Source organism: Callithrix jacchus, chromosome 17, assembly GCF_049354715.1.
Source record: "Callithrix jacchus isolate 240 chromosome 17, calJac240_pri, whole genome shotgun sequence".
NCBI lineage: Eukaryota > Metazoa > Chordata > Mammalia > Primates > Cebidae > Callithrix > Callithrix jacchus.
Genome location: NC_133518.1, coordinates 76,060,963 through 76,087,131, shown reverse-complemented (window position 1 = coordinate 76,087,131; position 26,169 = coordinate 76,060,963). Strand labels below are relative to the sequence as shown.

Sequence of the window (26,169 nt, the reverse complement as noted above, 5' to 3'; positions counted from 1 at the left end):
TTGCTTATTCTACATTCTCTCTAGTCTCTCTTGATAAGTTTACATATATGTATATGTACGTATATGTAGGGGTGTGTGTGTGTGTGTGTGTGTACATACACACAAACATACTGAACCGTCTCATTCTACCCTCCAAATGTTAATCTTTTTTTCCTATTTCCCTCTTTGATCTTCCTGTGCTACATTCTGAGTAATTTCCTCAGTATAGTGTAGTCTGATTTAAATGGGCATTCTAGTCCAATTGCATGGGTTGGAATTCTGACTCCATCATTTATTAGCTGCGTGACTTTGGAGAAGGTTACTCAACCTCTCTGTGATTCAGTTTCTTCATTTGTAAAATAAAGAAAATAATAGTGCTATCCTCAAAGGATTACTGTGAGAATTAAATGATATATGTTAAGTGTTTACCACAGTGCCTGGTACTTGATGAGTAAATAATTTCTTTTTTTGTTTCATTGGTTGTTTCGTTTAACCAGTCCACTGTGTGTGTTATTTTAACTTAGCAATGTTCTAAACAAAATTTAATTTTGGTTTACAAACTGGAATAGATTTTCTATACCTTCCAGGTTTTTACTTTAAAAAAAAAACTTTTACAATTTTAGACTTACAGAAGAGCTGCAAAGCTAGTTCAGTGTTCCCATATGCCCTTCACCACTTTGTGCTATTGTTAACCTTTTACATAACCATAGTATAATAAGGAAACAGACTAACATATCAACATTAGTTCAATACTATTAACTAAGGCCGGGCGCAGTGGCTCACGCCTGTAATTCCAGCACTTCAGGAGGCCGAGGCAGGTGGATCACGAGGTCAAGAGATCAAGACCATCCTGGTCAACATGGTGAAACCCCGTCTCTGCTAAAAACTACAAAAAATTAGCTGGGCATGGTGGCGTTTGCCTGTAATCCCAGCTACTCAGGAGGCTGAGGCAGGAGAATTGCCTGAACCCAGGAGGCGGAGGTTGCGGTGAGCCAAGATCGTGCCATTGCACTCCAGCCTGGGTAACAAGAGTGAAACTCCATCTCAAAAAAATAATAATAATAATACTATTAACTAAACTACAGATTTATTCAATTTCTCCAGTTTTCCCACTAATGTCTTTTCTGTGCCCGGATTTAGTACAAGGACAGTCTGTTGCATTCAGTCTTCATGTCATCTTAATTTCCTCCAATCTGCAACAGTTTCTTAGTTTCTTCTCCTTGACAGTTTTGAAGAGTGCTGGTCAGGTATTTTGCTGCATAGTCCTCAATTGGGTTTGTCTGATGTTTTCTCACTCTAGACTGAAGTTACAGATTTGGAGGAAGAATACCTCACTGGTTATGTGCTCATCTTGTTGCACTGCCAAGAGGTACATCAGTCTTATCAATGTCTTATTAATAGTGATGTTAACCTTGGTCATTTGGTAGAGGAGGTGCATTAAAAGTTGCTATTTTTCCTTTTCATACTCTTCTCGCCAAAAGTGAGTCAGTAAGTCCAGTTCATGCTCATAAAGTTTTAAACATTAATTATTGTATTTTTCATTTCCGGCATTGCTATTTAGTTCTTTTGTCATAGTCACAGTCTCTTCTTGTGGTTTTGATTTCTTCTCTTATGATTTTAATTATTTTCAATATACTTAATTTTATATCTTTTCAGATTATCACTCTATTACCTAAATCTCTTGGGGCACTAATCCTTCTGCTTGTGTCTGCTAACTAGTTCATAATGTATTGTTTCACTGCATGTTTCTTAATTTTGGATTGTGACCTTATCTTCAGTGGGGCACTATGTTCAGGAATCCAATGGGAGCTAGAGTTTAAGTGTTTTTCCAGTGCAGCTCTGTGACTACTTCTGTCAAAAATAAAAGTGACTTGTTTTTTTAACTTTCTAATCCTGTGGGTCCTAGACAGTATAGGTAGTATATAGACTCTAAACCTGTAGAATGTCCAAGTTGAAGGGCTTGATTATTCAGGAGAGATTTTGTTGTCTGTTACTGATGACTGACAGTTTTCATTCTTGTCTATCCTTTTACTAAGGATACAGACATCTGAAGTTCTTACTTTTAAGAAGAATCTCAGTTCAAACTCCCTACAGGATGGGCCTAAGATCTCAACTCCAGTCTTCACATGGGAGTTACAAATCCAAGTGAGTAAGTTATCAGAATGAATAGTGACCCACTGAAGACAGCCACAGGATTTGTTCACAATTATTTCTTCTTTAATTTAAGGCTTTCCTCATTATTTTTGGCATCTGAGAATCTTTAAGTTGCATAGATTTTTATCTGGCATTTCTAGTTACTTGTAACAAGAGAATTTTGTTTCTTTAATCAACTAATTTTGTAAAAGAAAGTGTTCCCTGTCTTTTTTTAACCGTTTACTCCCAAACAGAAAAAAAAATTATAAAAACACAGCTATAAATTTTGCTACCTGTTTTTCTGGCCCTTTCCAACATTTCCAACAATAAATTCTGAAGCCTTATTACATATGCTACAGATGTGATCAACAACATCAGTCTTTCCCTCTTAATGATCTTTAGAGAAACAGATATTAAAGAACTCAGTGCTTAGAAGCTGAGTAGAATACATATGTAAAACAGACAAATAAGATTCAGAGGAAAAAGAGCCCTAAATTAGAAATCAGGACTTTGAGATTAAAGTCCTACCCCTATAACTAAGTACCAGGTGACCTTAAAAATAAAAGGTTGTGCCCAACACGCTACGATTATGTTTCATTCATGAAGCTACACACATTAGATGTTCTTATGTATTTGCTTACTTACCATTCAATCTGTCTCATATTGATAAGGAAACTATCTGAATTTCTGGTCCACTTACTAAAATCCTTTTCTAACATGGAAATAAATATGATTATTTGACACTAAATATAAATTTTCTATGTGCCTTTCCTTTATTCATACTGTAAATGGCATTAAGGCATCCATTTATAAATTTTAAATGCAAATTGAAAACAAACTTCTCAACTAACTTGGCATTTATTAATACAGAATTCACAATGTACAACTTTATAAGGAATTAATCAGGAAAAGGCTGAACTATTTAGGGTACACTGTATGCTACAAAGAGGGCAGAAATCATTTCCAATCTCTACATACTTTCTTAGGGTTTATATTTAGTTCATTTGAATATGTACAAATAATTTCCTCTACATACATGTGTGTGATTCTTAGACTTCTTCACAATGTTTTACTTATTAGAGAGAAAAGTAAACTTTTTCTCATATTTTACCTTTTTTCTGGATCTTTTTGAAGGCACAATGAAATCATTTTTCTAAATGATTTTCCGTATTTTTTCAGCATTTCTTTATCTTGAACACCAGTTTCCAAAGAAGGGGGATCATTCTGCAGTGTCAGCATTAAAACCTGTAAGAATTTTCAGTATACTATAAACTTGTGATGGCTCAGTAAAGTTTACCTATTGTGGTCAAGATTTTTCAATATAGGCACCCCATACCAACATATAACATTTTATTTTCTATCTAAATCAATTGTTTAAAACTCAGAATTTTTATGTGTATTTCACATAAATAACATGCTGTAGATGGTTAGCTTCTCAATACATGCACACAATGGAATATTATTCAGCACTAAAAAGCAAGAAAATTCTGCAATATACTACAACATGGATGAACTCTGGGGACATTATGCTAAGTGAAATACTAGTCATGTAAAGACAAACACTGTGTGATTCCACTTATATGAGGTATTGAGAGCAGTCAAATCATAGAGACAAACAAGGGGCTGAGAAAGAGCGGCAATCAAGAGTTACTATTTAATGGGTACAGAGTTCCAGTTTTCAAATGAAAAGTTTGGATACAGATGGTAGTGATAACTGCACAGCATTATGAATGCATTTAATACCACTGCACTATACACTCAAAATGGTCAAAGATGATGGTCAATTTTATGATATGTGTATTTTGCCACAATAAAAAAAAATAAAAGACTGGCAAATGGTTGTGAAAAGGAATTGGGACTTGAGCTGGGGTAGTATTTAGAATATGAACCTCACCTTCATTGGTGGATATTTATGATAAGGAGCTGCCCCTGTGGCCAATTCAATTGCTGTAATTCCAAAACTCCAAATATCAGCTTTGAAATCATAACCTCGGACCTGCAAGAACAGATTTGCATGATTATTTTTTAACAGCATAAAAGGACTTTTAAAGGTTAGGTTGTGAGGCCAGGCGCAGTGGCTCATGCCTGCAATCCTAGCACTGTGAGAGGCTGAGGTGGGAGGATTAGGTGGGCTTGAAGCCAGGAGTTCAAGACCAGCTTGGGCAACATGGTGAGACCCATCTCCATAAAAATGTTTTTTAATTAGCTAGGAGTGATGATGTCCACCTGCAGTCCAGCTACTTGGGAGGCTAGCTCAAGCTGAGAAGTTGAAGGCTGCAATGAGCCATGATGGCACCACTGTACTCCAGAGTGAGCGAGAGAGCAAGACTGTCTCTAAAAATAAACAAAAAGGCTAGTTTCTAATGTGTACCAAGAACAATGAAAGTGTTCATAAGCATTAAACCAGTAAAAAATAAAGACACAACGTGTATGTTCCCCAACAGTGAAGAAACTGTTAAGTATGGTATATTAAAAAAATCAGTCAGCTAAAAGCAGTATTTACTAATACTATATGAACATGTAAGAAACATTTGTGATAAAACATGAAGAAAAAAAATTGCTCATGAGTCCTGAAACTTTTACAAACAGTAAAATACTGGAAAAAACTAAAACAAAATGTTTTGTAGTGGGGTGGCTTTTTTGTTTTCCAAAGGATCTACATTATGGCACCTTAATTTCCACAATGAAAAGGTTACAAAGATTGTGAATACTTTTAAACTTTTTAGAGTGAATATGTTGCCAAATTTCTCTACTGTCACCAGCAAATTATATGGCTATAAATTTTAATTTTCTATCCTAAGCAATATAGGAGAAATAGGTTTGGGGAGTGTGTAGTGTGGGCTTAAAACCAGGAGTTCAAGACCAGCCTGGGCAACATGGTGAGACTCCACCTCCACAAAAAAGACCTAAAAGTAAGGATCAATAGTATGTGCTGCCTTGTCCTCTGGTAAAACTGAAGGGCCTTTAGTGACCTAAGGCCCCCTCCCCACTCTGCTCTTGCAGATAATGTCTCCTAGCCCGACAATCCTCCTTAGCAAATGACCAGGTACAGTTCCTGCTTGGCCCTGAGAAGCAAGTTTCAGCTCCCTGTCAGTCAATCATATCTTCTCAAGGAAACCAAGGGTCATCACACTCTGCTGGTACTACAAACCCCGTCTCCAAAGCCCCTTCTCATTCATTCTGCTACTGAGTGCAACCCCACTGGTCCAGCATGGCATGCAAGTGTCCTCCTCCCCAGGCTGTGAGTATATGTGACTATGAGACAGCTATCAATCTCGTCTGTCCAGTGTCAGGTGCTGTACGTTCAGCCATTCCCATAACTTTACAGTGGGAATCCTTCCCTCACCAACAGGGTGAATGCAGGTGATTAAAACAGAGTCAAAATGAATTTAGTTCAAAGCATACTGAGTTTGATGTATCTATAAGGCATTTATGTGAAGCATTTATTAAGAACTAGCAATACCTATATGGAGGTTTTGGGGAAAAAAAACTGGACATAATTTAGAAATCATTAATAAGAAGCACAAATGGGAATACCTAGTGAGTATTTGCAGTCAGAGAAGAGAAAAGCTCAAGAATAAGGTCGTGGGAAGCAGTGTCATTCAGGAGAATGAGAGCCAGCAAAGTCAGAGGAATGGCTTGACAAACAAGACAAGAATGAAGAAACAACATTAAGGAGGCTAGGAACGTGAATAAAGTTGGCATGGTCAACAGTTTCAAATATCACCAATCAGACAAGTTAAATAAGGAGTAAGAAATGAGCTCTGGATTTGAGAAGTAGCAGAGTTTCCTTAAAATAATGGGATGAGTGACACCAGACTGCAACTGTTTGAAGGGGAAATGGGAAATGGGAACATAGAGACAACCAGTCCTTCGAGAAACACAGCAATAAATCTTGATGTAAAAATTAGTCTAATTTGTACTAATTTGTACAAATTATTGTACTAATTTGTACAAATTATTGTACTAATTTATACTAATAAAATTAACACAAACCTTGATTATATTATTCCTGAGTTTCATATATCCTTTGCAAAGTCCTAGAGTGTTTTTGTTATTTTGTTTTCAAGGGTGGACTAAAGTCCTAACCAAGAAACCGGGACATGTTTCCCAAAGCTAACCTGGTATGCCAAAGAAAAGCAAACACTTAAGTTTTCTCAGTTTCATAACAAAGCCCTAACCCATTTAAAACAGACAAAAAGACACAGTACCTGTTCCATAACTTCAGGTGCCATCCAACAAGGGGTGCCAACAAAGGTCTTTCTCACTTTATTTCGGGTAATATCACCACCAGTTGCTAAAAAAGCACTAACCCCAAAGTCTGAAACAGAATACAACAGCAAGGTTGTATGAAAGTGCATCAACTCTCATAAATGAATAGGCAAACAATAAAATGTAGTCACCATCCTATATCTAAGATTAGAAGCATGATAGTTTCTCATCTTTTTGCTGAACTTCTTGGCTAAATTAAGACATAGCTTAGACTGGGAGAAGTGGCTCACGCCTATTATCCCAACACTCTTGGGAGGCCAAGGCAGGAGGCTCGCTTGAGCCCAGGAGTTCATCTTTGCAAAACAAAACAAAAACAACAAAAAAGACATAGTTTAGCAGGTGCCTCACTCCATTCCTCTCCAACGCCACGTTTTCATGTTCTCAGATTTTCCTTCTTGCTCTAATCCATTCTACATACCACTATTAGATTCATTCATTCATTCATTTTTAAATTATCACTTTGACATGACCCTTTCAGCTCAGAAAATCCTACAGAATGAAATTCAACCTTTTTAACTTAGTATTCAAAGAGCTCTCAAGAACTTGGCCCCAAATAAATTAAAGTTCATAATTCTTAATACATATCCTAACTTCCTTCACCTCTTAGTGGATATATGACAATGGTAAACTTAGTTCACTTCTCTAAGCCTCAGGATTTTCTCTACGAAGATTTTATCCCACAATACTGAAGCCAAAGTACCAGTCACTAATACGGAGGACAGCTTGTCTCTTCAGGATCCCTCTTTTTCTGTAATTAGCCCTGGGTGTATATCTGTACTCCCTCACCTTGACCCCTGGGCATACTTGATTTGAGCCAGGGTTAGACACCTTAATCCAAGGCAGGCCTATCTTAAATCTTCTAGAAATGTGAAGCTTGAATGGACAGACAAGGAAACTAAGGGTCAATGAAGCTGAGCCATGCTAACAGCATCCTGAAGGTCACCAGCACAACTGGGTTCCTGCCCATTCTGAGGCTTAGCTGTTCAGTTGATTTTTTTATTCTGTGTACTTCCTAGTTTATTTCAATAATTCCTGCTTTGTTAAGTCAGCCGGTGATAATTTCCAATACAACCAAAAGAACTTTAACTAATATAGTGAGGCTCTTATATACCATATCCAACTTTTGTACACCTTTTCTGATTCCACTTTTGTGTCTGTTCCAGAACACTCTGCATTAAGTAAAATGAGCCCATATTTGTCCATAATTTATTGTATTTTCAAATTTATCTGTTTTCAGAATTTCTATTTCATACTTTTTTTTCAATTTGAAAATACAATAAATTATGGACAAACTGATTGTTTGAAGGATAATTTTAGCATGGTAAACTTTAAAATTCCAGATTCAGAAGTCTATGAATTCTGCCACTTTCAAGCAATTTATTTGAAATAATTGCTTGTCTATACGGTACAACTGAAAAATAACAAGTCAATACAGGTTTAAAAAACAATAATCTTGTCTGAATGTACTTAGAATTATGAAAAATTTAAAAAAACAATAATTTTGGCTAGGCACAGTGGCTCATTCCTGTAATCCCAGTACTTTGGGAAGCTGAGGCATGAAGAGCAGTTGAGGCCAAAAGTTTGAGACCAGCCTGGGCAACAAACACAGTGATGTGAGACCCCATGTCTATAAAAAATAGAAAATTAGCTGCGCATGGTGGAGGGCACCTGCAGTCCTAGCTACTTGGGAAGCTGAGGTAGGAGGACTGCTTGAGCCTAAGAGTTGGAGGCTGCAGCGAGCTACGTTCACCCCACTGCACTCTGGCCTAGATGACAGAGCAAGACCCTTTCTCTAAAATAATAATAATAACAGTTTTCAAAGCTCTCAAACTGGCAAATTTCTAAGAACTTTAAAATGCTGTTCCAATTGTAACAACAATAATAAAGGAAACATTTTTAAGTGCACTGGAAAGGGGAAAAAGTACGTTCAGTACATTCAGCTCTGCCACTAGTCAGCTGAACTTGGGCAGGTATTTTCAATCTTTGTGCTACAATTTCTTCATCTATAAAAAGGAGGCAATAACAGTAGCTACTCAACAAGGTTGTTGTTGAGGATTAAATGAATTAATAATATACTTGAAATAGTCCCTGTAATATATTTTAATACTAAACACTCAATAAGTACTAGGTATTTTTATCACTAACTAGAAAGAAAGCCGTGCCTTAAAATACTTAAATACGATAAAGACTCAAACAATTTATACACAACATATTTTTTAGGTTCAATTATAAAGAGTTTTTACTTTTTAAAAACCTACTGAAAACCTTCAAGTAGCTTTAAAATATGCAGAATTTTAAATGCAGAACTTAATAATGATCCAGAATTTTTGGATCTTCAGCTAGTATACCTCTGCTTGTTTCCAAGTGAACCCTGAAGACTAGTTAAAACATTTAGCTAAGGAATGTAAGTGAGACTATCCACTTTACCAAAATATTCTTGTTAAACAACCTGCACAGCTACAATGCCAAGGAAACATAATCAATCAAACTATAAAGTTAAGAACAGAAACCAAAGAGCAAAAATGCCATCTGCCTTTTGTTTTAAATTGCCAAATAAAGAGAAACAGTAACTTCAATGTGAAAAAAAATCACATAGCTCCTTTGTTAATACAGTTTCAGTTAAAGTACAAGCTGGACTTTGGTACCTACTATGTGACAGGATCAACAGTAATGATCAGGCCGGGCATGGTGGCTCACGCCTATAATCCCAGCACTTTGGGAGGCTGACACAGATGGATCACCTGAGGTCAGGAGTTCGAGACCAGCCTGACCAACAGGGAGAAACTCCTTCTCTACTAAAAATACAAAATTAGCCAGATGTGGTGGTGCATGCCTGTAATCCCAGCTACTCGGGAGGCTGGGGCAGAAGAACCCCAGAAGCTAAGTTTGGCGGTGAGCTGAGACTGTACCACTGCAATACAGCCTGGGCAACAAGAGCGAAACTCTACCTCGAAAAAAAAGAAAAAAGAAAAAAAGTAATGATCAAAGAAGACAAGGTCCCCCAGCCTTTTGTGCAACTTCTAAAAACAGAAGGTGGAATCAGGCAATTATAATATATTATAATAAGTGCTATCTATAATAAGGTGCAAAAAAATTAGAAACCCCTAAACTACAAAACTCTTAAAACACAGGAGCAAAGCTTCATGACACTGGAGTTAGCGATGATTTCTTAGACATAACAGCAAATTCCAGGCACCAAAAAAAGTAGATCAATCAAAATTTAAAAATTTTTGTGCATCAAAGGTCACTATCAACAGAGTGAAAGGCAACCCACAGACTGGGAGAATATATTTAGCAAATCATACATCTGACAAGGGATTGAATTCCAAAATATGTAAAGAACTCCTACAATTCAACAACCACAAACACTCCAATTTAAAAATGGGCAAAGGAATTAAGTAGTCATTTCTCCAAAGAAGATATACAAATGGCCAATAAGTACATGAAAAGATGTTCAACATCACTAATCAATAGAGTAATACAAATCCAATTACAATGAGGTAGATACCACTTTACATCCCTTAGAATGGCTACCACCTGAAAAAAAAACAACAAAAAAAAAATCCCAGAAACTAACAAGTGTTGGTGAGGATGTGGAGAAATTCAATCCCTGTGTGCTCTTGGTGGGATTCCTATACACTCTTGGTGGGAATGTAAAATGGCACAGCTGTTATGAAAAATAATACATCAATTCCTCAAAAACTTAAACATGGAATATGATCCAGCAATTCTACTTATGGGTATATACCCAAAAGAAATGAAAGCAAGAAACGCAAATATTTCCACACTCATGTTCATAGCAGCATTATTCACAATGGCCAAAGGTGGAAGCAATTCAAATGCCCACTGATGGATGAATGGATAAACAAAATGCAGCACAGAAATACAATGGAATTATTATACAGTTTTTGAAAGTACTGAAATTCTGACATATACTACAACATGAACCTTAAAGCCACTATACAAAATGCAATAAAGTCAATCACAAAAGGACAAATGCTGCAGGAGTTCACGTAGGTGCTTAAAGTAGTTAAATTCATGGAGACAGAAAGGAGAATGGTGGTCACCCACAGCTGGGGTGAGAGACGGAATGAGGAATCACTATTTAGTGGGTCCAGTTTCAGTCAAGTAAGATGAACTCGTTCTGAAGGCAGATGGCAGTGACAGCTGGACAACAGGAATGCATTTAATGCCACAGAACCATACACTTAAAAATGGTTAAGACAGTCAATTTTATGTTATGTATATTTTACCACTACAAAAAATAAAAATAAAAGAGTGAGTCAGGAGGAAGTGTTGGCAAGACCTGGTGACAGACTGAACATGAGTAAAAGGGAGACAGAGAGCAAAGTTCTTCCCAAATTCCTGGTTTGTGCAGGTGGCTGGCTACAGTTCCATTCATACTAGATAAGGAAACCCATGTCCAGTCCATCTCCTATATATTTTTATGATTTATTAATGCTTTCATATGTAGCTATAGTTCTATTCATTTTCATCATTATATAGTATTCCAGTATAGGTTGGACATGGTGGCTCACACCTGTAACCCCAGTACTTTGGAAGACCAAGGTGGGTGGATCACTTGAAGCCAGGAGTTCAGGACCAGCCTGGCTAACATTGAGAAACCTTGTCTCTACTACAAATATAAAAATTAGTCGAGTGGGGTGGCACATGCCTGTAATCCCAGCTACTTAGGAGGCTGAGGTACAAGAATCTCTTTTTTTTTTAGATGGAGTTTCACTCTTGTTATCCAGGCTGGAGTGCAATGGCGCGATCTCGGCTCACCACAACCTCCGCCTCCTGGGTTCAAGCAATTCTTCTGCTTCAGCCTCCCGAGTAGCTGGGATTACAGGCACACACCACCATGCCCAGCTAATTTTTCTAATTTTAGTAGAGACGATGTTTCACTTTGTTGACCAGGATGGTCTCGATCTTTTGACCTGGTGATCCATCCGCCTCAGCCTCCCAAAGTGCTGGGATTATAGGCGTGAGCCACCGCGCCAGGCCAAGAATCTCTTGAACCTGGAAGGCAGAGGGTGCAGTGAGCCAAGACTGCCCACACCACTGCACTCCAGCCTGGGCAACAGAGTGACACTCTGTGTAAAAAAAAAAGTATTCCAGTATATAAATTAACCACAATTTACTTATCTAGTCACTAATAAAGGGCACTGGGATTATTTCAAACTTATAGTGATTATGGATAGTGTGGCACACATACAGACGAGTTTCTCTAGGCTATACATCTAGGAGCCAAAGACTTACAGTATATATATCTTCAACTGTAATAAAATGGTTGTACCAATTTATATTCCCATCATCAGAAACGAGATTTATTCCTTGCTTGACACCCATGCCAACAATTAGTACTGTCAGATGTTTTTGCCAGGCCAACCAATTTAACATGTTATCACAATGTGATTTTACTTTGCATTTAACAAATGACTAGTATAAGGTTGAATATCTTTTACTACATTTATATTTGGATGTCTTCATTTGGGAAGTGCCTATGCCAGTCTTCTGCCCACTTTTTAGAACTCTTTTTCCTCAATGAGTTCTTTATATACTCTACGTTTGAGCCCTTTAACAATTATTCATGCTGCAAATATCTTCTCTACTCTGTGGTTTGCCTTTTTACTCTGTTAATAGTAATAAACCATTTGTTCCTCTTTTGATGAGTAGAAGTTGCTAATTTTAAAGGTATCAAATTTATCAATCTTTCCCTTTATATTAGAACTTTATGTGACTTGGTTAAAGTATTTCCTTACCTCACAGATACGAAGATGTTCGCCTAAATTATCTTCTTAAAGATGAAGAAATAATTTAAGGTTTGGGTGATTATCTTCCTCCTGCCAAACACCTGACTGTTCTAGCAGTCTGGGACCAAGCTGAGGTTTTTCTCAGATGATCTGCTTGCTAGACAATCCCTGGGTACAGTCGTTCTGGAGTCTCAGCCTGGAGGAGGGGGTGTTTCATCAGGATTGCCATTTCTAGCAGGCCCTGGACTAAAACTCTTATCCCTTCAGCTCTGAAACTGCCAAAAGCACACCTCTACTTCTCAGGGGCTTTTTCCTAACTGACAAACACTCAATTTCCCCCAGGACAGAAGCAGCTCTGAATAACCTCTATATAACATATTTATTCTTTAAACACAATGAAGATCCTCAGCTATTTTTCCTGTAAAGGAAAGTACAGAATGCTATGAGAACCCATAGCAGAAGACCCTCATGGAAGTAAGTGATTAGCTGGAAGGAAACAAATAATGGTCAGAAAAAAAACGTCTAAGAGCAGAAATGAAGGATGAGTATGAGAAGATATCTTGAGAGTTGGTGGCATCGTATAATGTGTCCAGAGAGGATGCTTGAATAGAGATGGTCCAGGGAACAGGAGTGAATACTGATTAAAAAAAATATAAAAAGCAAGTAATGTGGTTCTACTGACCATTAAATCAAATTTTAAAAATACTAATCATTACCTGCAATCTGTACTGAGCCATCTTCTCCAAGAAGAATGTTTCCAGCTTTCACATCTCTTAAAAAAAAAAAAAAAGTTACATATCAAAAAACACCTATTCTTTGGAGTAACATAATTTAAGCAAGTTATTACTATATTCATGTAATACTAGCAATATTTAAATATTCTATTTTATAAAAGTATTAAGAGCAATAGTAAAATTTTAGTCACTGGTACTAGGAATACAAACATTAAAAAGAAAGCTAGAAAGGTTCTTACTATAATATCTAGAAAACACAAGTGATTAAATTGGGATAAAAGTGGCCAAAGAATGTGACCCTCACCTAATTCTATATTTTGAAATATATTTTTTCCTACACCTCAATGAGTTATCAAAGTTTTAAAATCATCAGCATGCAACTGAAAACAGAATATTCTATGTCTGTCAACAAAAAGCTGAAAATTACTCAGGCATCTCTATATTTTTAACTATTTTTAACAAGTAATACATGAAAATATTCTTGTTTTAAAAACTTAAACACAACTAAAAAAGCCAAAATCCCTCTGACCATCATTCTCAAGTCTAGTAAGTACTCTCTCCAAAGTTTTCAACTATTATCAGTCTGGTTAATAGAATATATACCTATGACATACCTGGGCTTTTCTCCCAATGTAAATAATATTATACTATCCATTCAAATCTACAACTTGGGGTTTTGGTTTTTTTAGCTAAAACAAATTTTTGGCAAAATTTAAAATCCCCAAATCCTAAGAGTAGCAAAACCATTTCTTGATAACCTAGAGAAATTCTCAGAATTTACAAGGGACGTACAAGGGGGTTCTGCTGCAGCATTGTTTGTAATAAAAAACAAAAACTAGTCACAGCCAACAAGAGTAGAAAGGTTAAATTAATTCTATGATATCCAGGAAATGAATAATGTTAACCAACATACTGTGACATGAAATGCTAACACACATTATTAAATGAACAGATCAAATAAGAGACCAGTGCATTTCACATGGCACCATTACTGTTGCACAAACACACCCCTTTCCCTTGCCAAATGGGATTTTTGTGGAGATTAATGGAACTGAAGTCTAGGGGAACAGTGTTTGAACGCCCTGTGGAAATACAGTCATTTTGTAATTGAAAGTAAATATAATCAAATAAGCAAAAGAAAGGCAGCCCTTGAAGCTACACAAGAAAGAAAAGCAAGTCCAGCTCATGGAAGAACGTCTTATTTGTCATGAAAAGGAGCCAGTGAAAAGCACAGCACTCCCCTTTATCCTCCATGTTCAGATATAATCACTCCCTGGCAAACAAGGAACTAGGGTTCCATAACTGTGTGCAGCAGCAGCATACCGCAGTATACAATGCCTTCCTGAATATATACTGAAGCATAAGGAAAATCATGCTACTGAGTATTTTGTACTGCTTATAAGCCCAAGCAATTTATAGGTTGTTCTCCTGGAGGCTGACTTAGTAGAGTGCAGACCAGCTTGCTTTACTCCAGGAACCCAGTTGCAGATTCTAGTAGCTACACACAGGAGAGAATAGAGGACATTCTTTTTCCTTTGTGACAAATATCATCCAACTGAGCCAACCACTAACTTCCAATTCCCTTTTCTGAGTTCATCTAAAAGCCAAGGGGGGAAGAAAAAATAGTTTAGTCACTCCCTTCTCTGTGTTTTCACAGGAGGCTGTACTATAATGTTAGCATAGTGTATTACATGATCATATTTCTGGTCTGTCTCTTACTTCACCATGAGCTAGATCTGGGCCTGTAACTTAATATATTACTATAGTCACCTGTAGTTACTTAGCATTATGATTAGTATATAGGAGGCATTCTTCAAATAGGAAGAGATATTCTTCAAATAGATTTAAATAACTATTTAAATTTTTAACAACTATTACATAAGCACTGAGGAGACAACCTGCCTCAAATCCTCTCTGGAAGAAAAAAAAAAAAAAAAGAATATGAAAAAGAAAGAATGTCAACCAAACACTTAAAAAAAAAATACTAGATTGTTCCCTTCCTCTTCCCCAACCCCCACTCCCCACCTCCTAACTCTATTCCAAATGTCAGGGTTATAAACTAATACATTACAGTCAAAGAATGGGGACAATCTAATTATCCATCGAAAGGAGACCAGTTAAGCTGTGGTATATCTAAACCATAAAATACTATGAATACTAATGAACATACATGTCAGTATGGAACTATCTCCAAATACATTATTTTTTTCTTTTTTTTTTGAGAGAAGGAAAGAAAAAAAAAATGAGTAAAGGAGAGGAAGAAAGAGGAAGAGAAAGAGGGAGGGTGAATGGAAATATTGCTTTATTCTGAAAAAAAAAAATGGGTATTAATAATAGCCAATCAATGTTTCATTTAAACCTATGAGTGGGTGTGATGTAGTATTGACAAGAATGTATATTTTGTGTATTTGAAGTGGAGAGCTCTATAATTATTTATTAAGTTTACTTATTCCGGATCTGAGTTCAAGTCCTTGACATCCTTATTAATTTTCTGTCTCATTGAATCTAAGTCTCTATGTATCTGGGTGTTAGGATCGTTAGCCCTTGTTACACTGATCCTTTTACCACTATATCTTTGTTGCTTTAAAATCTATTTTATCCGATACGAGAATTGCAACTCCTGCTTTTTATTTATTTATTTATTTATTTATTTTTGCTCTCCATTTGGTTGGTAAATCTTTCTCCATCCCTTTGTTTTGAGTCTTTGTGTATCCCTGCATGTGAAACAGGTCTGGATGTAACATGCCATTGGGTTCTGGCTGTGTCTTTTGATTGGGGATTTAGTCGATTTAAATTTAGAGTTACTGCAATTTGATGTTAACTGGCTGTTTTATCCATTCGTTGATGTAAATTCTTCTTTATGTTGGTGCTCTTTACTTTTTGGCATATTTTTAGAAAGGCTAATACTGTTTGTTTCTTTCTGCGTGTAATGCTTCTTTCAGAAGCTCTTGTAAAGCAGGCCTGGCGGTAATAAAATCTCTGAGTACTTGCTTGTTCATAGAAGATTTTATTTTTCCTTCAGTTGTGAAGCTTAGTTTGGCTGGATATGAAATTCTGGGCTGAAGGTTCTGTTCTTTGAGGATGTTGAATATTGGCCCCCACTCTCTTCTGACTTGTAGAGTTTCTGCTGAGAGATCTGCTGTAAGTCTGATAGGCTTGCCTTTGTGGGTAACCTGACCTTTCTCTCCGGCTGCCGTTAGTATTTTCTCCTTTGTTTCAACCCTGGTGAATCTAACGATTATGTGCCTTGGGGTTGCTCTTCTTGAGGAATATGTTTGTGGTGTTCTCTGTACTACCTGGGGTTGAATATTGTCCTGTTTTGCTAGTTTAGGAAAATTTTCCTGAATAATATCCTGAAGGGTATTTTCCAGCTTGGATTCATTCTCTCTGTCGCATTCAGGTACACCTATCAAACGTAAATTTGGTCTTTTCACATAGTCCCACATTTCTTGGAGACTTTGCTCATTCCTTTTTATCCTTTTTTCTCTAATCTTGTCCTTTTGTTTTATTTCATTAAGTTGGACTTTGACCTCTGATATCCTTTCTTCTGCTTGAACAATTCGAGTGTTTAAACCTGTGCATACTTCTCGGAGTTCCTGTATTGTATTCTTCAGTTCCATTAATTCACTTATATTCCTCTCTAAGTTGTCTATTCTCAATAGGATTTCATCAAACCTTTTTTCAAAGTTCTTAGTTTCTTTACGTTGGGCTACAACATGTTCTTTTAACTCACAGGAGTTTCTTATTATCCATTCCCTGAAGCATGATTCTGTTATTGGGATGCGCTCGTTCTCCATCAAGCCTTGTTCCATTGTTGATGTGGAACTGTGATCATCTTTAGAGGGAGAGATGTTCTGATTTTGAGTATTCTCAGCCTTTTTACGCTGGTTTCTTCCCATCATTGTAAATTTATCCTCCTGTCGTCTTTGAAATTACCAACTTTCAGATTAGGTCTCTTGAGTGGGCGTCCAGGTTGTTAGTTTCCAGGGCCAGAACGGCGGTGTTAAGACTGATGGTGCTTTTCTGCCCAGGATTCTCCTGTCTGGCTTCCTTCTTGTGTCCGTAATAGGCGACTCTGCCTTCCCGGGGCTCCAAACCTCGGTCAGAAGGGGAACCGGTCTCGTTTACTCTGCTCCGAGAGCTGCTGCACAGAGATGCAGTCACAGCCGCTGCGCCGGCCTCAGGAGTCATGCTGGGGACCCGTATGGGTCCTCCAAACCTTGGTCAGAAGGGGAGCCAGCCCTGTTTACTCTGCTCCGAGAGCTGCCACGCCGAGGTGCCGGTGAAACCACTGCGCCGGCCACAAGAGTCACACTGGCGACCCATGTGACTCCTCCACTGGGGATCTTCTGCTCCGTGAGCAACCAGAATTTGTCTGAAAGTGTGGCGTCCTCTGGTTCTCTGCGCTTTGACTGAGAGCTGCAATCCTGAGATGTTAGCAATTGGCTATCCTGGATTGTTCCCTCCAAATACATTATTAAGTGAAAAATGAATGCTAAATATAGTATGTGGCCATTTGTATTTTCTTTAAAAGAAAAACAAGACACAGAGACATACATCATGTTTATACTGGCAAAAAATATCTCTCAAAGGAGTCACAAGAAAATGGCAACAAGTAATTCCCTTTGGATCAGGGTACTGTGGATTCATAAACAGAAGAAGACTTTATGTTTTAGATTTACATAAAAGTTAAGAAATTAGTGCATAGGAGTTCCCACACACCTCACACTTAGTTTCCCCTATTAACATATTATATTAATTAGTACAGCACTTTTGCTACAATAAATGAACCAGTATTAATGTATCATGATTAAAGTCCACAGTTTATTCAGATTTCTTTAGTTTTTACCTAATGTGCTTTTTCGGTCCCAGGATCCTGCCCAGGACACCATATTATATTCAGCTGCCATGTCTCCTTAGGTTCCTTTTGGTTGTGACCGTTTTTCACACTTTCTTTGTTTTTAGAGAATCCTGACAGTTTTGAGGAGTAATGGTCAAGTATTTTGTAGAATGCCCCTCTACTAGAATGTGTACAATGTTTTTCTCATGGTTAGACTGGTGTCAGGGCATTTTGTAAGGAAAACCATAAAAGGTGTCATTTTCATCACAACATAAGAAAAGCACATAGTATCAATATAATTTAGCACTAGTGATACTGAGAAGACTTATTTTGTACCATGTGCCATTTGGTGCTATTTAAATTTTTAAAGCCATATATACATATCACCTACTCAAATCATGTTTTGTAAGTTTTAGTCTTTTGTAAGTGAAGAGACAATAATCCATTTGCAGCAGAGCCTGCACTTCGAGTGACAACTTTTCTGGTCAATTCCCCAGATAATCAATACATGTTTCCCTTTTGAAACCAAGAAGTGCAATCTGTAGAATAGCTTCCAGGAGTAAAAGCAGAATAGCATGATTCACTGGACAATAAAAACACCACAGTCTGCCCTCAAACAGGACAACTAACTTTTAGGGAAAAGATTCTTAACTAAATATCTGGAAATCAATATAGTCCCCAGTTAAAGAAATTTTTTACTCTGCCACAAAGAACATCAAGCAAGCCAGCAGCTCTAAAAGCTCAATTCTCCAACCTCTCTTAAGTAACGAGAAGAGTGAGTTTTTGTTTTTTACAGTTTAATGCCATTTCTCACATGTCACTGTTGCCCCAAAGTTACACATTCCTTCTAAAATTAAAACAAATATCATAGACATTCTTGACTTTTCATTAATACAGAACACAAGTTTCTGCCCATAACATTTTTATTACTCATCAATAGGCATCATTTATGGAAAACTTGAAAAGGGGTCAAGAAAAGCAGTGAATCAAAACCAAAGCTCTGTAAGTAACACTCTATTTAAGCATCTTAAACTAACAAAACGTCCAACATTTCTGTCACAGCCAGCCTCTTCAATGGGAAAAACATTCGGGTAGATACACAGAGAAAAGTCTAATTTAGAGATGCATTCATCCTACTCAAACCCTCTAAAGCCTAGAAGTCACAGAGAAAACACAGTAGACATAGAGGAAAATTACTTTACCTGATCTACTAGGCTGACATACAAATCCACCTGAAATCACAAGTGGACTCTGAAAATATGAGAAGTAGCAAGACATACTAAAAATATTTTCCTCTGCTTTCCAATAAAACAACTTTCCCCTAAGCCTAAGTCTCAGTATATTACAGAGGTGGTTACTGCTCAAGTCTAAGTCCCAATCCTGGCCAGGTGCAGTGGCTCACACCTGTAATCCCAGCACTTTTGGAGGCCGGAGCAGGTGATCACCTGAGATCGGGAGTTGTAGACCAGCCTGACCAATATGGAGAAACCCCTGTCTCTATTAAAAATACAAAATTAGCCAGGCATGGTGGTATATGCCTGTAATCCCAGCTACTCGAGAGGCTGAGGCAGGAGAATCGTTTGAACCTGGGAGGCGGAGGTTGTGGTGAGCCAAGATCATGCCATTGCACTCCAGCCTGGGCAACAAGAGCAAAACTCCGTCTCAAAAAAAAAAAAAAAAAATCCCAATGCCAAGGCCTCACTCCAAACCAATTAAATAAATTTCTGGCAGTGGACCCAGGTAACTATAGTTTTTAAGGCTTCCCATATTCCAATATGCAGCCAAAGTTGAAAGTCTACGATTTAAAGTGTCGGAGAATTCCCATTCCAGCAAAATGGCAAACTGTGCATTGGAAAACAAACTTTCGTCACTGTTACCCAGGCCCTTGACCTAAAATCCTTCCCCTGCTACAAACACAAAGAGATGCTGGATAAATTAGGGGAAAAAATATCATACAGTTAGATGCAAAGTAAAGAAAAAAATCCTCAAGGTTCAGAAATGAAAGAGACATTTAAGAGGCAGAGCTGTAGGTAAGCCCTGGGAAACAGAACAGGGAAACTGGCTGAATGGCTAGATGGCTCAGGTTTTCAAATCTAAATGTAATAGAAAACATGGCACTGGACCGATATAAGGTTAGGAGCTAAAACTGAAACCCCCTAATAAAACCAAGACCCTTGAAAGACTAGGCCACAATGAAAGATATGCTTACCAAAGGTAAGACAGTATAGTTATATTAAAATAAGGTCTAATTATCTTTATAAAACATTCAAGACCTAATTATCTTTACAATAAATAAGATCTAATTATCTTTAAAACAAAAACATTTCTAAGAGTAAAAAGGTCATTTTATAGGCATTAAAAGGTCAATTTACAGGAACAAAAAGAATAATTAACCTGTATGCACCTATAACATCTATCACAGTGTTCAAAGGAGTCATTAGGGTTGTAGGGGCTCCTGAGACCATGCCACAGATAGCTGGACAGGTTCCAATGCAACCTGACACTTAGAGCCACTCGAAGGATGCTGATTTGCAGGTTGGCTGATACGAAGGACCAGACAGAACGCCCAAGTGAGGTACACACTGTCTAATGCCCAACGAGTCCAAATAGAGTGATAGGCTTTCTTTTTGGTGGTGTGGTGAGGGTAGAGGAGGGTCAAAGAGACAGCAGTTTTTCCTCAATTGCCAAAGGAACTAAACATTGTGAATCTGCCCAAATAGTCCCATGAAAGTTTACTTGGAAAGAAGGGCTTTGAATTTTGTTGCATCCATCAACTACTTCTGCTGGCAGAGGTGTAATAATAGTGCAAGTCAGGGCCACTATCTTGCTAATAAACAGGATATCAAGAGATCATCTACACAGGAAAAGCTTTGGACATCAGCAGGTAAAGGAATTTTAGGACATAGTAATCTTATCCAGTTCAATATGTCAGGAGCTTGTCAATTCTGTCTTCACAACAGAAAAAAAGTTGAACTGAAAATCAACAACTCTTCTTAGATCCATCAAAGACTAAGGTCACAGAGCAAACTGCTGCCTCCAAAAATGTAAAGACAGGAAGACAGAATTACAGTTTAATTGAACAGAAGCCCAGCAGCAAAAGACTACTACTGGAGTCAGTACTAGGGTATAAAAACTTAAACTGTAATTGACAAATGTCTGGAGGCTCAGTGTGGACCAGCTTGAGAGTTAAAAACCCCAGGGGACCCAGTCTAATGGAGACTCATACACTTGGATGAGTTGGATGAGTTTTACCTCCCACAGCCCCACCAGGTTCTCAGGGTATAGATAGGAGAAAATTCCTCTAGTTTCCCACAGGAGGAAGAAAAAAGTAATCAATATGAAATACGCCCTGAGCATTCTATCCTCCCTAACAAAAACCTACCCTGAGGGGAAACTATTTTATCAGAGCCTAACCATCTTGGTTTTACCAGAACCTAACCCATCTACAAGAAGAGAAATACCCAGTCTCAGTCCCACCAAGCCTTCCTGTCTCACCTTAGGGGAGGGGGGCTGAGAAGCACTTGTGCAGGTGACAGCCCAGGAGTACAGGCTCACTAAAAAGACTGAGCTGGGCAGGGGAGACAAAACTCTTGGTCGAAGCCAGAGGAAAAAGAACAGCTTACCAGGAACAAAGGTACAAATTAATATCCCACATCTCAGACACCAGACAACCAGAAGAGAGTGGCGTGAACTGCTGAAAGTGTCCAGAGGGAAAAATAAACAACCTAGAAGTCTATATCCAGCAAAATTATCCTTCAAAAGTGAAGGAGAAATACTTCTCTCAGGCAAATAAAAACTGAGGGACTTTGCAGTGAGCAGACCTACCTTGCAAGAAATGTTAAAAGAATTTGAGAAAGAAGACAAAACTCGGATCCACTCGAAAAAAAGGAAGAGTATGAGAAAAAAATACATGAAGATAAAATATTTTATTTCTCTTATTTTTAATTGATCTAACAGTCAACAATTTCTTCAAAATAATAACAGCAACAATGTATTTAATGATTACAACTTATGGGTAAGTGAAATAAATGACAATAATATTATAAGGGAATAATTAGAAATATTCTGTTATAAAGCACTTGTGCTACCCATGAAGCAATAGAGTGCTATTTGAAAGTGGACTTGGATTTCCTGTAAAACATATACCGTATAGGCCAACTATTAAAAAATGTTTTTAAAAAAGTATAATTGATATCCTAAGAGAGGAGAGGAAATGGAATCATATGAAATGCTCAACTGAAACCAAAGAAGAGGCCGGACATGGCAGCACATGCCTGTAAAAACTCCCAGCACTTTGGAAGGCCAAGACAGGACTGCTTGAGCCTAGGAGTTCGAGACCAGCCTGGGTAACATTAGAATTACCTGAGGGACTTATAAAAAGTCCCAATTGCCAAAGCGTAGGACCCTGTCTCTATAAAAACAAAAATGAAAAAATAGTCAGTCATAGTAGTGAGCGTCTGTGAGCCCAGCTGTTTGGGAGTCTGAGGCAAGAGAATTACTTGAGCCCAAGAGGTCAAAGCTGCAGTGAGCCGTGTTCATGCTGCTGCACTCCAGCCTGAGTGACAGAGTGAGCCCCTGTCAATCAATCAATCAATAACCAAATATGGCAGAAAAAGAACGAAGGACACAAAAAGATGTAATCTTAAAAATTAATTATTTAACCCTAATCCTTGAGCCAATAGGAAAACAAAGCCCAGAAAAGTAACCGATTTAAAAGAAACAAATCAGACAACTACAAATTGTAAAGCTGAGGTTTCAATGAGTAATCAGAATATGGAGAAAAAAGCAAGGTACTATCATACCCCACCAAACATACACACACAAAGACAGACAAACACACACACACACACACACACACACACACACACACACACCCCTTGACTGGATTACTCTTAGAATAACAGCATTTTTTAAAAATCCATATATGATGGGTAAAAAATCAGTCATCTACAGAAGCATTCCACTCTAGGAAAAAATGTGTAATTCTTTCTAGTTGTCTAAATTTTCTAACCTGCTTCAGTCTTACAAAGGAAAAGAAACCTCTTTTTAAGAGGATGAATGAGAACAACTCTAAAAAATAATATATACACTAGGAATCTTGGAAACACCTTGGAACCTTGGGTTCCATGGGTCCCTAATTTATGATGGTTCAGTTTTGACTTTATGATACTTTCTATTTGCAATGGAGTTATGTCCCAATAAACCCATCCTAAGTCGAGAAGTATCTGAAATCTTAAAACAATAAGAATTTCCACCTAAAATTGTACCTAATCAATTGTTTTTGTACCTGGTTAACATATTAAGAGAACACTAAAAATAGAGTATGGCCAAAGAGAAAACATTTGGGAATATTTTTCCAGCACTGTTAAGTAGAAAACATGTCCTGAAAAACAGAAAATTCCAATTCTCTGGATGATGATAATTGTATGTATACCTTGATTATTAGAAATTAACATAATTTAATTAACTACCTCAGTTCTAATTCCAGGTTCATTAAGTAATCTTGTGAGAAAAAAGTGCCACAGACTGCTAATTGGCCCTCAATATGTCTCCCCTTCTAGAAGAAAGAAGGGCGGGGCGGGGTGGGGAGGGGAGGGGAGGGGAGGGGAGGAAGGGAAAAAGGAAGGAATTTTTACTCAGGACATGACCATCCCGAAGAAAGGCAACATTTCACAGCCTTCCATGCAGGCTACATATGACCACCCATGTGACTAAATTTCTAGCCACTGTGAAGCAAACAAAAGTAGTTTCTACCACTTCCTAGTTGTTTGCTTAACACAGGTGTTCTCAATCCCAGCACTACTGATATTTGAGCTGGGTAATTCTGTTCTAAGGGGCTTCCTGGATATGACTGGATAAATTTAGCAGCATCCTGGCCTCCACCCATTACATGTCAGTAGCACATTCCACTACCCAACTCCAGCCCCTGTTGTGACAATGAAAAATGTCTCCAGGTATTGCTAAATGTCCTGAGAACCACTGCTTATAGGAAATGGCATAACCTCTATTTCCCCTTTCTTTCCTCCCTTCTGCTGAAATTTGGATGAGGTAGAAATCAGCTTGGGCCATGCAGGAAAAACTCAGAGCTGGGAGAAGAAGAAAATCAGAGCCGGAGTCCCAGACTCCACAGAGTCATCATACTGGACTGATGTCATTTATGCCCAGACTATTATGTGAAGAAAAACAAAGTAATCCTCTATGGCCCTGTAAATCAGAGGTACGATAGCCCACAAGCTGAATCCAGTACACTTCCTGTTTCTGTAAAAGTCGCAACCATGCCTATTTAGCTACTATAACTGCTTTCATACTACAGAACAAAGTAGTGGTGACAGAGAACAGCTCGCCCACAAAGTCTAAAATATTTGCTATCTGGCCCTTTACAGAAAAGGTTTGCCAACCTCTGGTGTACAAAATAGTGACAATGAGCGTTCACTGATTCTTGTGTGCTAAATACTATTCTAAGTGCATTGTATAAATTACCTCATTTAATCACAACTACTTTATGAGATAGGTATTATTATCCCTATGTTACAGATGAGAAAATAAGGCAAAAAAGAGGTTAAATAACTTGCTATAGGTCACCCAGTTAGTGACAGAGCTGGGATCTGAATCTAGGCAGTCTGCTTCTAAAGCCCGCTAAGACTGTGCTAATCAATGAAGCTGAGTATCTATCGACTTAATATCAGTTACATTTTTTTGCTCACTAAGTCAACAGAATTTTAGTCGGCCACTGAGATTAATTTTAAATGTATTGTATTGTCCTCTTTTATTTAGCATATCCATATATCTATTTTTTCAAGGCAAAACTTTTACTTCAGAACACTGATAAAAGTATCTTCTTTTTCCTAAATGTTTACATATCTACAATTTCTATAGCAAACTGCAAAATTAACCCAAAATATACACTGAAGTATACTTTAGGGTCATTAAAAAAAAAAAAAAAAAAGAATGCAAAGAGTGGATGCATACCAAGTGCGGTTTCTGCTTTACCTTGCGTTGTGTGACTGCAACAACTGCTTTGCATAATGTATCGACTCTCACGTAACTAAGTGAGTAATTTCCTTTCTAAAACTGACCTAAAATGCTGCCATTTCAACAGCATTATCTTGACGTAATGTCACTGTTACAAATGTCCTGGGAGTTCCCATTCAGAATTGCCCTCAAAGTTAGCTTATCAGCCACTGAAAAACGCTATACACATTGTACAACCTTGAGCAAATCCAAATCCCCTAAGAAGCCCTTTTTCACCAGCAAAGTAAGATTAATAATAGCAATATATTACCCATGCATGTCATAAAGTTTATTTCAAAATTAATTTTAAGAATACAAAATATAGTAACTTTTCTTCTTTAGAGATTTTCTTTAGGAATTTCTTTAGATAAAACAAAAAGGTATTTATTTCCTGGGACAATCTCAAGGCAACCAAATGCACATGAAGAATAGGGTCTTCCAGCTACAGAGGAGCGAAGAAATAGGTAAATCTTCCCTCTTAAAAGCAACCTTAAAGCTGGACAAATACGACAAAACAACCATTTCAGTGATCTGGAAATCAACCTGAAAAACATTTTATGCTTGAAAAACAGCTGCACTTCAGGTAAGAACACTGAAACTCTGTGGTATTCTGCTTTGGGACTAGCCCCATCAGTTCCTGGCCCCAGCTGAGTCAGCATGAGGTTCTAAGGTAGATAGACCATGATGACTGGCAGCTGCTCAGCCACAGTTAAAAGAGGCTCCTCTAACTGGACATGATGGGCAACACCTACTCTCTGTGACACTGTCAACTAAAGTGACATTCTGAAGGCTGACCAGCAGGAGAGGGTCAACAGTGGCTCTCTACTAGCCTGTCGTGCAGTCTAGATAGAGACAAAGATATTCTTGGCCAAGGTACACACACAGTGGAGACAAGAGGCTCCTGCTATTCACACACTCCTGGCCAACTCTGAGGATGAGCACATGAGCACAGGAGACAAAAGGGCCTATCCAAAAATGAAACCCAGGCAAACTGGAAAACAAAAACTAAACTTAGAAAATGTTCATTTCTAAACCCACAGAAAGATCCAATGGAAGACAGCCAAATAGAAGCCTCCCCCAATCATCTTCCTCACAGGAACATCAAATTGAACAACTACCTACTGAAAAAGCACCTTTATAAGAACCAAAAATCAGGTGAGTAATCACAGTCCTTGGTTTCAACTTCACATCACTGTTAGAGACACTAACGATGGTAAGAAAGACAGTCTTGGCCCGGAGCGGTGGCTCAAGCCTGTAATCCCAGCACTTTGGGAGGCCAAGGCGGGTGGATCATGCGGTCAAAAGATCGAGACCATCCTGGTCAACATGCTGAAACCCCGTCTCTACTAAAAATACAAAAAATTAGCTGGGCATGGTGGCACGTTGCCTGTAATCCCAGCTACTCAGGAGGCTGAGGCAGGAGAATTGCCTGAACCCAGGAGGC

General features: G+C 37.9%; 1 protein-coding gene across 3 annotated transcripts in view; it reads right to left on the bottom strand.

The window, feature by feature from the left end:
• Positions 1–26,169, bottom strand: part of OXSR1 (oxidative stress responsive kinase 1) — a 98,922-nt gene that overhangs the window by 32,672 nt on the left and 40,081 nt on the right. For all 3 annotated transcript variants that reach the window (XM_078354652.1, XM_002759735.6, XM_035278516.3), the window contains 4 exons: positions 12,857–12,912; positions 6,324–6,433; positions 4,007–4,108; positions 3,224–3,357 (listed from right to left, as the gene is read on the bottom strand). In XM_078354652.1, coding sequence (XP_078210778.1) covers positions 3,224–3,357; positions 4,007–4,108; positions 6,324–6,433; positions 12,857–12,912 — 402 coding nt within the window. The remainder of the gene's footprint in view (positions 1–3,223; positions 3,358–4,006; positions 4,109–6,323; positions 6,434–12,856; positions 12,913–26,169) is intronic.